Below are 16,369 nucleotides of genomic sequence, written 5' to 3'. Positions count from 1 at the left end.
CGTTTGCTCTGATGTAATACCCTTAAAAGCACAGATGTTGCTTGAACAGAACACAGTGCTCCATTTAGTGCCATTTTAAATGGCATGATGAGCTCACAGTATTCTACCAAGGCACTGTTGTGCCTTTCTCTTACCTGTGTTTCAGGAAATGGATGCTCCACTAGCAGAAAGGGAATCTAAAGTCTTCACGTTTTACTAGCATCTCCAGTTAAAGGAACAACTCTGCAAAGGGAGGCTCAACTCCCACCACAGTGAAAAAACATCCTCCCCAAACACCAGGTAGAAACAGATTTACACAGTAATTTCAATAGTAGCTTATGCTACTGAAGGAAGCAAGGAGAAGCTGCAGGGAAGCTTTGCCAGAAGTTTAATAGAGTACCAAGCACAACTCTCTGCTGAATGTTGCCTGAAGTAAGGATATTTAGCTTTAACTTCTGTATGTACTTGAACCATTTTCAGAAATATTTCAGTATTTTGCCCTTGCAGTAGTGAAGTAGGTACATAGATCTAATACAGCAATGGGTACACTGATCCTATCCCACACATCCTTCCACACATTAGCAATGTGAAACACTGATAACATCAACTCCTCTTACACACTCAGCAGCTGCTTTTTTTTCCACTGAACATTAAATAACACTGAAGTCACCTGCAAGAGCAGCTCTCTGGGACAGAGAGGACATACCAACCTCTTACAAAATAATAAGCTGAGAAACGGAAGTACTTATCTACTACAGACTAAACACAGTAGAGAGAACAAACATATAATATATGGAATTGTATTTCCCCAAAGGTAAATCACTTTACTTGAAGGTGCCTACATTTGACAGAGTCCTTTGTTAATTGGGCCTCAAGGTATCACTGTGGTTTGGAGTAGATAAGCTGAAGTCCCACAGACTGCAGTTACACTGAAGAATGGATATGGTATCTCAGAGAAATCCACCATCCCTGAAGGAGAAAACAGCTATTTCAACACACCAGCAGCTGTACTCAGACCTTCATCCTGTGAAGAACTAATATGTTACGGAACAACTCCAATAAAAATTATGAAAAAAAATGATGAAAAAATAAAAAGACAAAAGGAAAGCCCAGTAAATCGGGCATTTGCTATGCTTTTAGCGGTAAATCAGTTGAAAATGACCACAGTTCTCCAGGTGCAGCCATGCTCTCCATGTTTGGCTTGCATAAAAAGAGAGACACCTGCAAGGGAGGCAAAACCACATCTTGAAGTTTCAGCTACAGCAGTCTACCAGCTACACCATACTGAGCGGCACATTTCACACTGAACACCATGATGAACAATTATCCACACAACTAGACAGACCTGTTGAGTGATCAGTGCTATTCCTTTGCTAGTGATCTACAGCAACTCCCTGATATCCCTAAGCCTCAGCAAGCAAACTGAGCTCACTATTACACACAAACATTAAACACAGCTTTCACGTCACTGGCGGAGAAATAACTGTGTTCTCAAGTTCATTTGCCCACATTTAGTCAACCACCTCTGCTTTCCCCTAAAAACCACAACAGGCAATCAGCCCTGGATAACAGATAGCCTGAATTACTCGCCACTCCTGATGTATTTTCTACAGCGCTTCAGTTCCCTATGCTCAACACAACTGCTGGGCGGTCTCAATTGAGACCCCATGTTGCACTAACTGAAATAGTAACAAAACCCAGCAACAATCTCTCCATGCTAATTCTTATATAATCCAGGAGGAACTATTCTTTGTGCTAGATGAATACACAAAGACTACAAAATACAATATACAGATTACAAAATCAATTTTGAAACTGCTGTCTTTAAAAAGTATTTCAGCCCAGTGACTCCTGGAAATAAACTGAGTTGGATGTAATAATCATAAGAACTCGTGCTTCTATAAATAACAAACAAAATTGCTACTCACTACTTCCATGTTAGAACACAAAAGTTATTCCAGGGCTTACTGAACAAAAGCTACGCGAGAAGTAAAAGAAAACTCAATTTCTACTGCCATGTACAACAATCTGTGTTGGTTGGTGCACTCCTAAATGGGCAGCCTTGGGAACAACATTCAATTTACACTAGTAAAATTTACAGGAAAGTCAGAATAAGTTGTTGGCTATTTTACACTATGGAACTAAGTTTTTTAAAGCTACTTAAGACATTCAAATCCCAGAATTCACAGTAGGATGCATCAGTCATACGTGCTACTTCATGAAATGTGCAAATCATACAATTCTTAGGCCTTTCGTTTCCTGATAGATCATATCTACCAAAATTCCCCTGGCATTTCAAGAACTTCTACTGACCACTTCCTCTTTCTCTGATGAATGATCAGAGAACTCACCTTGTAATCAGTACAGGGCAAGGGCACCAAAGAAAAAGAAACTGGAGAAACAGGAGACAGAAAGAGAGCAAAATTTCCTTATTTCTATTTAGAAAGAAAGAAAAACAGAAGATCTGAAGGTGTGAAACAGTACAGAATAAAAGCAGGAAGAAATTTGGAACAAAATGGTAATATCACCTACCATGTGATAAAATGGTTCAGAAGGTTGATGTAAGAAATTAATGCATTAACTCAATTACCTATTTCCCAATTTGAAAACATGACTTGCACAATGCTTATCCATAGACTTTCCTATCTCCCACACCTAAATTTACTGACAAATCTGCAATTTGCAGTGCAATCTGGGGAAAGTCTAAAGAGTTTAACATTCATGGGTAGAAAAATACATTTCATTCTCCATTAGCCAATTAAAATGAGAGTTGGAAGCATACACTGCTTCCTCCTTATTCATCTGTGCTTGAGTAGAAAGGTAGAGTCTCTTAAAAAGTTATTCCATCTTCAAAGATGTGACACATTACTAAGACTAGCTTTGGAAAAACTTCCCAAGTAATGATTGGTTTATATTATCCCCATATTAAGACAGGGAATCTAGGTAATTTACCATTTACTTTTTGAAAACTGTGGACTTAAGTTGATGAAGAGAATGGGCGCTGGTTCTGCCATTAAGGCAATGCAACCTTCCTGTAAGGATGTCTCACCTTATCGTACTTGCACACTAGTTTACTCTTCTGGAAAGACTCAAACTGCAGAATCCTCCCACTGTGTTTCACAATTGTCTCTATGTTATGAGTTTCTGGCTGTATGCTGTTCATGCTGTTACAGATAGGAGACCAGGAAAAGACATTATAAGTGTCAGAAAAATAAGGCACGATACAGTGTGCTTAAAGAGAAGATACATATTTTGCATTTTGCTATTATAACCTGTGTATTATTTAGAGATGACTAACTTAGACCATACCTTACACCCACATTTAGGTCAACTGCCTCCCATTAATTGGTGTATTTATTTAATTCCGTTAAAGAACCAACAAAAGCTGGGGTATGTTGGGTGTGCTTGGTGTGTCTCAAACACTTGCTGTGCGAGGCCGCCGCCATGACAAGTCAGAGGCCATTATCAGCAAGGTACAAGATCTCGTGCCCTACCTTCTATGCCAGAGCTTTGGCTACAAATTTATTTTTGACAAACTTGTTATTGTGAAACTTAGTTGTTCACGACCTTGGGACATTACACCTGCAAACCTAGCAAGCATAAAAAGGGTGCCTGAGGAGGATCCAGGTCATCATTGCTGTTTGCTGGTTCGAGGCTATCACCCCTATATAAAACACTTTCACTCTACACCATCCCATATCCAGCACTGTGAGCTGGCACTGGAACTCCTTGAATGAGATCAGCCATCTCTTTTCTGCCCATCTCTCTGCCTCTTTTGTTCTTTCTCCAGTTCTCTCTTCACTCCTATTCTCTTAAAAGTCATTAAGTAATTGGAAGACTTATTTCAGTTTTCTAAATGCCATATCTTGTAAAGTTGTTAAGCTGTCAAGTTGTTAAGTAATTGCGAGACATCTTGGCTCCTTAAGATTGCAGAGTTTATCTGCACAGTGTAAGACTGATTCTAAGTGATAAGATGCCATCTTATAAAGTCGTTTAGTTTAGCCACACAGTAAGATAGATTTAATCATTATAGTGCCAATATTTTGGGGATAACTGCTTATCAATATTTTGTGATAACTGTAGTATATAGATTCTCATTGAAATTGATGATTGCGTGTGGACCTCTGCTTATCGTTTTACCTTAATCAGACCAGGGCAGGGATCTACAATTCTTTATCGCCTTTCCTAAAATGGAGATGACAAATTTATGTGAGCAAGTTTAATGAAGCAGCATTCCACAAAGTGAAAAAAATTTCATTAAACACCCCTGAAAACTTCCATATGCATCTCACAACTGAAACTCCCATATAACAGACTCCTGATGCATCCAAAAACGAGATCTCATCAACATGTGTTTGTATTTAAAGTGCAATCTACTGTTACTTTTTCAGGGAGAAATGGTCACATGAACATATTCTATAGCCCCAGAAGTTCCTGTTGGAAATGGACAGAGGACAACCACGTAGAGATGAGGAGTAGCAGAAACCTGAGAACAGTTCAGCGTACAGAAATGAACAGTAGCTGCCAGCGTACAGACGGAAATAGTCATTGACAAAAGAAAAATATAGAGGTGAGCAACTGACAAAAAACCATTATGAAATATAAAACGACAGTTCCACCTTAATCACTGTGGGCCCACTTCAGAAGAATAATCCATAAGCAGTTTTCCTAAGCACCATTCTGAAGGAGTGCCTATTCTTTATACTAAAAAATATGACTTCCGTCCAGATTCACACCGATGTCAGGAAGTCCTTCTTCTACCTTGGCTTTTTCCCCACTCATCTTTAATTGGAAGTCACTTGGCAATTCTTCCTAGAAATATCACAGCTAGTATCACTCAGCTAACTTGACATTCCCCCTTCCCCAAATACATCCTGTATTAGTACTGTACTCTTCTCACTTTGCTCTTTTCTCAACAATTCTCAACAATTACAGCCACACATGCTGCTTTGCATTCAGCAGAGAAAGCATCCAGTTGGCATAACACTCCTAAAAAACACTGCATTTCAAGCAACAAACCAATGCAGCTGATTTGCAACACCACAAAAGAAACAAGATGCAGCTCCCAGATGTCAGCAGACAAGCCTCAGTTCTTAACAGGTTTTTTTTGGCCAAAAGCCTATTCATCAGTGCAAATCAGTGTCACATACTTAGGAAGTGTGTTAGAAATACAGGAGCACAAGGCAGAGTAGGAAGCACCCCACATGTTGCATTGCACTGGGAATCCTGTTGTTAAGCCGTTGGCAGTGAAGAACTAGGCAGGAGACAGTGCTCTCACCTCTTGGAGAGGTCACTTTCTGAGTGCTGGAGCAACCTTCCTGAGCCCTGGTAAAAAGTTTTCAGGAAAGAAGGGGCAGAGAGAGAGGAAGGGAGACCAGGTGATGCAGATTCACTCTCACAGTGAAAGCGCTGAATCCCAACAATAGGACTGTGCAGGCAATAAGAAAACACAGCAGACAAGTCAGCATGGAATCAGATACAACAGAATATCCAAATTAAAAACAATGACCAAGTACCTCCTTTCGACTTTAAGTAACTTCTTTGTGTTCTTGGAAAATGAAGCACATCAGCTGCACCACTGCAGTTTTTATACTGATATTGATTCTATTGTTACGTTTCATTTACTTCAAGAAAAATTTTGATAGCATTGCACAGCACGCAGAAAACCTTATTTTTTCAGCCTTATTATTCTCAAAGGGAAATTCAGAAGGATAGTCTCTGAAACACTCATAAAATAACCTTAGAAAATTGCCTCCAATAACATCAATCACATTGTGGGTTCTGTCCTCCCCTGCTTCCTGCTTTCAGAAATAACTTTAGTGGAATGCTAGAACACACTACAAAGTAGATATTATTTAAACGCAATAATTTGGAAGGAATTTTTGAAATTTTTGTTGAGTATTTTAATCAAAGACGACAGTCCTCCCACACAGTTAAACATTACTTAAAAAGAGAAAAAAATGTACTGGGGAGACATTAAAATCAACTTAATTTCTCTTATTTAACATTTTGATCAATCCTGAGTAGGAAAAGGGAGACTGAAAACCCCAACCTAGAACCATGCTGTTACAAAGCAATTTGGACTGAAAACCTGCTGACAATGCAAATTGATCATCCACTTCTTGAAAGTTATTACAAAGAAGCGAAGTCAGCAAGTCCTTCAGGGTTTCCTGTTTGCATACAACATGGACAGTGAAGAAAAAAAAAGAAAAAAAAAAAGGAATTTATCTCAGTAAAACAAACAAAAAAACCCCACTCATTTATCTCTTAGAAACAAAGCATAACATGGCTATTTCAAGTCTTCTTTCAAGCCTTGCATGAAAGTTTCTTACACTTGACCCCTTCTATTCTCTTAAAAAGAATAAAATGATTTGTTTTTCTCTACAATCTGATGCGGCATTCTTACTGAAGTTTTAATCTAGACAACAAGTAAGCAATAAGCAATTATTTAACATCATTTTTAGAAAGAGCCTTCAAAAAGCTTAAATTGCAACCATGCACTGCAACAGATGAGCAGTCTGGAGAGAGCATAGAAAATACAGCCTGAATTGTAGAATGGCTTCAGTTGGAAGGGTTCTTAATGATCTTAATCTCATCTGGTTCCAACCCCCTGCCACAGGCATGGCTGCTACCCACCAGATCAGACTGCCCAAGGCAGCCCCATCCAACCTGCCCTTGAACACTTCCAGAGATGGGAAAGTCACAGCTTCTTGCAAAGAGTCTGTATTATAAAGGTTTTAGAGTTTTGCCTGGTGACTTTCTGATGAAGGTAAGCAGGATGGAGGCGGAGAAAGTTAAGCAATCTGAGTAGGTCCACAGTGAACTATGGGGACCTCTCCTGCCCAAGCAAAAGAACTCTGCTTGGCTCCTGAAGCAGAAGGATCCCACATGACATTAGCAGGAGAGCTTCCAAACAGGGAGGAAAAGAAGTTGCAGATAGAAACTCCTGCGGATGGCAAAAATCAAAACTGCATGCCTCACTTTTCAGAGGAGGCACTTAATCATTAAGTCTTTCAGTGGGATTCTTCCGTAGTTTTAATTCTGGACACACTTTCCAGGAGCCTCGCTAATACAGCAACTAGCACTCAAAGCTGCCAGCACTTATCCCAGCGTAAATCCTCAAGCTACAGCCTCTGCAGTTAGAAGTGCTGAGGATCTCTTCTCTGGAAGGCCTGCCTGCAGCACAGCCAAAAGGCTGAAGCTTAAAGCTGGCAATAAGCAAGCATACAGATCAGCAGGCAGCCTGGCTATCTATCCACCGGCTTGTTGCTTCCCCTGAGTCACTAATTTGGGGATCAGCCAGTTACTGCACCAAGCTATTCAGAGGTGGAGAAGACAAGCTGAAAGTTAAGTAACAAACCCAGAGCAGCATAGAAGCAGCTCACATCAGAAGTCGGTGTGCTGACACTACAGATGGGACTTACCTCGTGGGCTCAATGCTGCTCTGCCGCAGCAGCGGGGAGCGGGCGCTCAGCGACCGGCCGTTCTGGAAGGTTATCCGCCGCCGGGAGCTGGAGGGAGGGTGGCTGAAGGTGTGCGCACGTCTTCTGAACTGGGGGGAGTCTGAGTCCTCCTCGGGAAATGGCTGCCAGGCTGAGGACACCGGGGACGCCGGAGGAGTGGTCGGCGGAGAGTCACCCGGAGAAGCGTCCTGGAAGGAAGCACTGGAGGAGTGAGGCCTGCAGGAGCTCCCCTAGCCCCACCAGCCACACACAGCATTGGGGCACCGGAGCCTCTCCACCCTCTTGGTCATGGCCTATTGTATGCTAATTATCACCCAAAACAGACATCCTCTGTTAAGTTACACTGAGACCTCAGCGTCCTTCTTGGAGGAAAAAAAAACAAAACGAAACAAAAACCAAAACAACCAACCAAAAACAGAAAGAAAAGAGGAATAAAAGTTTATATACTATGCAAAATCATACTGATTATTCCAGGCCTCCTCTTAAAGGATCAGCATACCAGCTACTGGGCTTGGGGCTCTTTCAGGAAAAAACAGGGACTGAAAAGACTGGGGAAACCGCTGTGAGGTATAGTTTCCTCGACATATCATGAGCATGCTTCCTGCACCTTCACAGCGATATCCTGGAAGAGAGCCTGTTATTACACAGCCAGTTTGTGAGTAATTGTGCCAGGAAAACCATAACAGAATCTCCATCTCCTGGGAAAAACAGCAACCAATCCCTGCATGAGGTCAGAGGAAGATGATTGAAAACAGGAAATAAAATGAAAGTGAACAGCATTCTGCCCTTTTACTCCCACAAAGCATCCCCAGCAGATGTTTTTAGGTCAGCATTTTAATTTCCCTAAAACAACTGCCTTACTTACAGAAAGGATTCCTCACCTTCAGAGCATTTCCTTACAGTGAGATATGACCATTTACAATGGGTTCAGCAAAGCTGACCAAAAATTCCCTGCATTTTGTAAAAGCAAAGGAAACGTAGGAAAAACACCTGAAATACCACCAGTCTGGCAATCAAACAACAGATTAAAATTGAAGCTCCAAGACAACACATATGCCAGCTTTCCTACAACCTCCACCTCCCACTGGAAATTCTTATCTGAGTTCAGTGAATTGATGTGCTCTGTGCTACTTCGTTCAAACTGAAGAAGGAAGGCATGCTCATGCTTCATTACCACCCATGCATGAAAGTGTGCCCATTTGAACTAAGCTCCTTACGCACTTTGTCAGAAGCAAGGCTGTTACAGCGCTCAAAGCTGTCCACACTTCCCAAGCGGCCTCGCATTCTGTTGGCTCCCTGCAAGAAAAAAAGTGAATAGTTTAGTCCAGGCTTTTTGCTTTTCCAAAGATTAAGCAACGATGGAAGCAACTGCATAGGTGAGTACAGGACAGTCCAAGTATGTGACATGTTTGATGGAAAACATCAGATAATGAGGCAAGTACTGGATTTTCCAAGTAGTTCTTTCCTTCCCCCAAGAGTTTTAACCAGATAGCTCTTGTCTGAAGCAACTGAGTATGCATTCATGCGAAGCAGAACATCTGAGCTGGCTTGGTCAGACTAAGAAAACCTGCAGACTTTCATACAGCACTCTGCAGTGCAACTATCAGATGCAGTCGACATGCTATGATCTCAGAGAACTTATACCATATCTAGAGATCTCAGACAAATTAAGTCTACCTGGGAAAAAGAAGAGAAAGTAAGTGGGTAAGTGCTCTTTGGCAGCAAATCCAACCAAATAAGGTTGGATATGAGCAATCCTTTTCAAAGGCAGTGAGGTTTTAGCACTGAGGGAAAGCTGACTGAAACAGGCATTAATAGATCTTGGCCAAACATGTTCAGAGTCATCTGGTTTCACAGAAAGAGATTACAGATCAGCAGTGTTTTCTACTTTCTTCTACCTGTCTTCAACACCCACAAAACGTAGGCAGCATTTAATGTTGCACATTACTGACTGCTGAAGTAAGTTATTTCCACCACTTTAACAGACAAAAAAAAAAAAAAAAAAAAAAAAAGTCTGGGCCTTGGATAAAACAGACAGAGCACAGTAGCTCTTCTTGGTATTTCTGTAACTTACAAGGGAAGTTTTGTCAACGTTAGCAATGTTTATTTAGCCAGCTTTTCCCTGGTAAGGTTTATTTTCATTTTCAAGATTTAGAGTGCCCCTTAAGTACATTATCCCATTTAAGATCATTACCAATGAATGCTCTGCCTGAAGGGGATCTCTTCACTGACCCTCACAATAAAATAGGAGCAAAAGATAACTTGGAAGTTTCTTATTAGATTTAAAAACATGCTTTTGGCACACTAAGAAAGGCTTTTTGATTCAGAAGAAACAACAACAGAAGTTAGTACAGCATGGGCTAGTAGAAATGTGTTCAGAAGGTCAAAAAGAGGTTATATTTATTTTTTCTGAGATAACGTGTTAGGAAACCACAGCCTGTTTTCAGTTTGAACCTGACAAAAACAAGATAATTCCAGCAAAACAAACAAGTGAAAAAGTGGCATTCCTTTGGGAGAAAAATGCCAGAGCACAAAACCCAGCATGTATCCCCATGGTGAGTGGCGAACAGCTACTCATTCAAGTAGCTTAAAATGTCATAATTCTATTTATCCTAGCTATGAAGCTATTCACTTACTAAGTCTTCTTAGATACCTGACCACCGTATAATTATTTCTAATTTGCTAAGATTAAGGCTGCTTGAATCTCACCTCACATTTACTGACTTGTGTCTATATATATATATATGAATGTGTATATGTGTTGCGTGTATCTGTGTATGTCTATATATATCTCTCTCTATATATATTTAAATATGCAATAAGATGCTGAATGCCAATTTTGTAAGAACTGACTTTCTTTCCTACTCTCTAAGTTAATAATTACACTTTAAAATAAAATGGTAAGTCACATACAATTAACATTCCATAAAATTAATACCAAGTAACTGGTGGCTGGCTTAAGGGAAAACAACCAACCAACCAAAACAAAAATCCACTACAAGAATGGGTATTTGGTACCTAAATACCTTTAGGAATCAACTGTGATCTATTAGACTTGTTATAATAGTCTGATGAAGAGCAAGAACTATAAAACACCCATTATACAACACAGGTATGCATGTATCACACACAGAATGCACGTACGTACTGTACAAAAACAATCACACATTCAGAGAATCATCAAATGTCCCCAGTTGAAAGGGACCCATAAGGATCATCAAGTCCAACCCCTGGTTTCACACAGGACAACCCAAAAATCAGTCCTTAAGTCTAATAGCAGTGTCCAAACAGTCCTTGAACTCTGGCAATTTGGGCCCATGACCACTGCCCTGGGAACCTGTTCCAGCATCCCACCACCCATTGATTACTTGATTTAACCAATTAATAGTGGCTATATTGCACTGTAAAGTATTTTTCTAGTTCTTGCATTGTGTGACCTTTAAATGGATCTGCAATGATGAACCTCTCCATGCATCATGATTCACTGCAACACAATGCTGTTCCTGATCTCTAGCAGTTACAAGCAAAACATGAGACAATCCCAACAGCAAGCTTTCTTCACAAACAAGCAAGCTGAAAATGGCCCCAGCATGGATTTGGGTGTCCACTGCTGTTAAACTAAATCCCAGACTGAAAGTGGATCTTTGTGCTATAGAGCACAGCATGGCACAGTGGCTGTGTTGAGAAAGGAACATAATGTATCAGAAACAGCAATCAATGACTATCTCCCTTCTGAGATTTCAACTCAGCAGTGCATTTCTCATAAAAGATTTTTCCTTCACATAATACAAATACTGTGTCCATACACGGCCAAGCAGCTTTCATGGGTTATTCCCAGTGATGTATGCTGTTTCCACAGTCACTGCAGAGTTCATACCCCACTGTCAGATCACATTCCAGTCACATGTCCTTTAGACATGAGAAAGAAATCAGACTCAGCACAGGCACGACTGCAGCTGTCATCAACTGATGGTATTTCAGACTGATGAAATTATCCAGATCTTCTGAACATCATCTCTCTTTTGCTCTTTTTCTAGGCCAAATTCCAAATGCATAAAATTCACAACAAAACATAACCCAGACTTGACCAGGTGAGTATTAATCCTAGAGTCACTCATAGGCTAAATTCACTCTCCACCTAAGTACAAGCCATTCAGAAGCTTCACCCTGGCAAATAATGTTTTGATTTCTTAGTATGCAATATCTGTGATATCTCAGGTTTGGAGGTTACTTTACGGCACGCTCATAAAGCTGCAGGACAAGTGCAGCTTAGGCCCAGATGACACAGTACTATGATACTTTTAAAACTATTAACAGAAGGAGCTCAAATTCACTGCTTGAATTATATTTGGACTTCACCACAGCTCTCTGTCCCTTCTTTGCAGTGACACACAGGACACATTCTTCTGTTACTTCTCTGTACATCCCTCCTCTGCATATAGACAAGGGGCAAAACCTGCAATTCAGACTTTTTCTTTAAAAAGCAAATTAATGTAAGAGATTTCCAGTAATTACCCACATTGTAGTAGGTTAGCAACACTAAGGAGCAATACTTTTTTTTTCTCCTTTTTTTCTACCTTTTTCCCCCCTTTTCTTAAACAAATTGTTTTTTTGTCCTACAAAAGGACCCCTTAGCTACTACTTTCCAAAGATTGTTAATGACCAACATGAGCTTTAGATACGAGGTGTTAATTAGAGTTGCCCACTAGTTCACTTGCCACTTGCAAGAACACAAATTATTCAAAAATTTGCCCTTTTTAACTGTTTGTGTGGCCTTACCATAAGCTTTCTAGTGTACATAAGACACCATCAGCACATCAAAACAGTGATGTAATTTCATCACATATTTATTAAACTGAGGCCACAAAACAAACAAAACAAAATTTGATAGCACTTCACTGTCAAGGATATCTGGGAAAACTGCTGACAACAATTTGTTAATCTTACCCTTGAGAAGATATTTTCCAGAGAGCTAGTCAAGGATTTCTTGGCCTTGTTTTTCAGAACGTCAAGTTTAAACCTGCCACCACTGGTGGTGTTTTCTGGAATCACGCTGTTAGACGCAGTCTGTTGATATGAGCAAGGACACAATTCAGTTTTGGCAATTGTTTTTGCAACTGCAGACCTCCAAAGACTGGAACTAAACCAAGTTACAATTACATAATAGACAATACATCCCTATTCTTTATTTTAAATATAAATTAAAAAAAAAAAGTTAAAGGAACGTTCTATTCTCTAAAGACTATCTTGAAAAAGAATATTCATTTAATAATATTGATATCTATTTCCCTTGCCAGATAAAGTAGTAGTTTAGACTGGCACCAACACCCTCTTCATTCTTATTTTGCTCTCTCTAGAAATGACTTTTTGAGATCAGGAAGGAAGGAAAAGATGACAGATATGGTATTCTTGTACTGTAAAGAAACAGATCTAAAAATAATTGATTGTCTTCTTCCCTCTCTTCCTACTCCTAAGCATGTCACAGCAAATTAAATCAAATTACTTTTTTTTTCCCCACCATCTTCTCTCAATTACAATGCTCGGTTTCAGCTATCCCTGATGAACTCTAGCAGCAACCTTTCTGGTAGTCTAGGTTACACTTGAATATGAATGGGAGGAGGGAGAGGAATCACATGAAATCAAGCTTTACCGATGGAGCTTCACCAATGTGAATGTGTGTTTTCTGCTTAGCTTCACAGAGTTGGCGTAGATGCAGGATCACAAGTTCATTTTCTTCCTGGTCATTCTCAGGCTTCATTTTCTGTTAGTAACAGAACAAAGAAGAGAAAAAAATTAGTCTTTCAAGTCATTATTTGCTTATTTTAACTTCCATCTGTATACATTCTTTGAAGGTAACACACTGACACTCCAGAAGCCAAAGTGCACAATTAATGAGTCACATTACATCATCGTTTGTGTGCCTTCGTACTCACAAGTAAAATAGACCAAAAAATTCCATATGGAAAATGCTGCACGATGTGGAGGTGGAGGGGAGAGGGAGTGTTAACACTACACATTTTGTTTTCAAAGGTCGTCTGCTGTTGTCTAAGCTTATAAAAGGAAAAAAGAACCTATATAAATCAAAAAGGCATTCCCTTCTTGAGGCTGCTAGAAAGCCTTTGGAAGGTAGTAGAAAGCCTTTGAAAGTGTAGCCTTTGGAAGCATGAATTACTATATAGGTCATTCAGTTGAGTACGTTTTCTTGCACTAGATTTTTGCCTCAAAATTTAGGTCAAAAGAGAGCTTCTGAAAATGCCAACCAGTTGCCTGACACCTGCGTATCTCACCTATTCTCAATTCACTCTCATATCACTTGTGGGTAGAGAAAAATGTTTACAGATAACATAAAATATCCTCTAAGTAAGAACAGAAGGAGTCTCAGCAGAGTTTGGAATCAAAAATAGTGTCAGAGCTGCGTATCACACATTAGGTTAGGTTAAAGCATACTATTTCAGTATGATGGTTGATGGAACAACAGTAAATTCTATGCCAACAACATATAAAACAAACAAACAAACAAACCCATATAATCAAAAGAAAAAACATCCAGTCCGTTTTGGCATGGGCTTTTTCAAATCTGAGACAGTAGCTTCTAACTTATTACCTGAACACGTTCAAAAATGTCTGCTTGCTCATTATCAGTTAGTGACGACAGATGCCTCTGAATCACAAGCTTGGCTCTTGGTGGATAAAGTCCTGAGAAGAGAAAGGAATAATATTAAAAGCTTCTGGATTCCCAAACAATCTTTTGAAAGAGTTTTGGAAAAAAAAAAAACCCAAAACAATGGTGTAAACAAATATAAAATTGCATTTAAATTCATAAAAGTTTGATGCACGATATTTGTATATCAGCAGCATATTTGATAGGAGATGCCTTAGGTCCTTCTAAAGCACAGGGCTTTGTCTCCATTTGATAGCAGTAAAAATAGAACTAACAGCCACTAAGCGGCTGGTTCCTCAGTAAAAGGTTGTGATGCTCCACTGACATCTGCCTAGTATCAAGAGATGGAAGCCTGACATCTGTACGAGAGGGGAGGAAGAGAGGAACAGACCACAGATAAGGTCTGAAAGATACTCAATGCACAAGATACAAAAAGAAACTACCAGCAGCTTTTAATTGAAATGTTTAGATGAATTTCTAGGAAAGGACAAGGACAGAGGACAAGGACAAGGCAGGGAAAGGATAGAGGCCATACTAGAGAACATCACCTTTAAAAACAAGAGCAGCATAAAAGCTATAAGAAATTAAGAAAAAAATTCTGATATTCAAAAAGGCCCGCATTTGCTCAGACCTTATTCTAGGAAACTACAAAAACCCATGGGGAAAACAACTACCCTAGATCAGATAAAAATATACTCTCATCCACCCAAGCTACATATTATCCTAACAGAACTGCAATCAGAGCAGATAAAAAAGTTTTAAAGTAATGAAATCCTGGGTTTGATTATGGTAAAATTCTAGATCCTAAAAGAAGAAAGCAAAAGAGACGCTGAAGTCTTTAAGTCACTAAGCAAAAGTTTAAGAAAATTCTACCATGGTATTCAATTTGTTATCTTAAGAGAGATTTTACTTGGATAACAGATGCTTAACCCAGTCTTGCAAGTCTACACTACGGAGATAATTATGCTGCCTCAGATGGAAGCCTCTATAGTTTTCTACTCAGGGAAGACCTTCTCAGATAAATTTTCACTTCCGAATATCTACTGCTGAATCCAGAAAAAAAGTCAACTGAATGTCACTTCTCTAAGATTCATAGTTTGCTTTTGATCCACGAGAGGGAGATAAGTAGCAATCATGATCATTATCATAACCAGACCAGGAGTTACAAGATTACTACAAATCATACTTGCTTATTTTTGCCTAAGACACTTCGCAAGGACACACATCAGAGTGACTACAAAAACAGAATGCTGCTATTCATATTTTTTAATTCTGTCTTATAAGATATTTTGCATGGGCTTTGGTATACATCACTTCCACTGAAACCAAAAAGAGTTGTGGATTCATATTTATTTATATTCATATTTAAAGTCAAGTAGTTGTTTTGACTTACGTTATTAGATACTTATTTCCTACCACAGAATCACAGAATCACCAAGGTTGGAAAAGACCTACAAGATCATGCAGTCCAACCATCCACCTATCACCAACAGCTCTCACTAAACCATGTCCTTCAACACAACATCCAAACGTTCCTTGAACACCTCCAGGGTCGGTGACTCCACCACCTCCCTGGGCAGCCCATTCCAGTGCCTGACCACTCTTTCAAAGTAGTATTTCCTAATGTCCAGCCGAAATCTTCCCTGGCACAGCTTGAAGCCATTCCCTCTAGCCCTATCACCAGTTACACAAGAGAAGAGGCCGACCCCCAGCTCACTACAACCTCCCTTCAGATAGTTATAGAGAGCAATAAAGTCTCCCATAAGCCTCCTCTTCTCCAGACTGAACAATCCCAGATCCTTCAGTCTTTCCTCATAAGGCCTTCTCATAAGTTGCTCCTTAAGTCGCTATCTTAATCATTTATTTCCTACGATAGAAAGAAAACCAGATTAAGTACCTAAGAGAATAGACACAAAAATTAAAAAACAAAAAACAAAAACAAACAAACAAAAAAGCCTCCCACCACTTTATTCTTCTCCCACAAGAATGAATACATGCGAAAGGAAGATCCTCTCTTGATCACTGTCTCTTCATGATCCATTTTGAAACAGCTTATCTTCAGGAAAGGGAGAACTGTTGTCTTTTTTGTCTCTCTTAATGCTTAAGATAAGTATGACAATAAAAGAGTATGTACTTTTAACACAATCTGTATTATACTCAGTTGCTCATTACTGCAGCTACCTCCATTCAATCGCACAGAGTGGAAAGCAATGCAAGGACCTTATTGGGAAACTTTTCTCTCCCTTCCCACATCAATAGAAGTGCA

The 16,369-nt window shown here is 39.6% G+C and overlaps 1 protein-coding gene across 1 annotated transcript in view; it reads right to left on the bottom strand.

Moving 5' to 3' along the window:
• Positions 1–16,369, bottom strand: part of TBC1D4 (TBC1 domain family member 4) — a 105,526-nt gene that overhangs the window by 18,535 nt on the left and 70,622 nt on the right. Inside the window, exons 6-11 of the mRNA XM_042838837.1 lie at positions 14,047–14,138; positions 13,093–13,203; positions 12,390–12,509; positions 8,664–8,738; positions 7,404–7,630; positions 5,258–5,407 (exon numbers count right to left, since the gene is read on the bottom strand). Of these exons, the coding sequence (XP_042694771.1) occupies positions 5,258–5,407; positions 7,404–7,630; positions 8,664–8,738; positions 12,390–12,509; positions 13,093–13,203; positions 14,047–14,138 (775 nt within the window). The remainder of the gene's footprint in view (positions 1–5,257; positions 5,408–7,403; positions 7,631–8,663; positions 8,739–12,389; positions 12,510–13,092; positions 13,204–14,046; positions 14,139–16,369) is intronic.

The sequence above is a fragment of the Centrocercus urophasianus genome, unplaced genomic scaffold (genome assembly GCF_019232065.1).
Source record: "Centrocercus urophasianus isolate 14NV4802_14NV808 unplaced genomic scaffold, USGS_Curo_1.0 seq_9, whole genome shotgun sequence".
NCBI lineage: Eukaryota > Metazoa > Chordata > Aves > Galliformes > Phasianidae > Centrocercus > Centrocercus urophasianus.
This window is presented reverse-complemented; position numbering and strand designations above follow the sequence as displayed.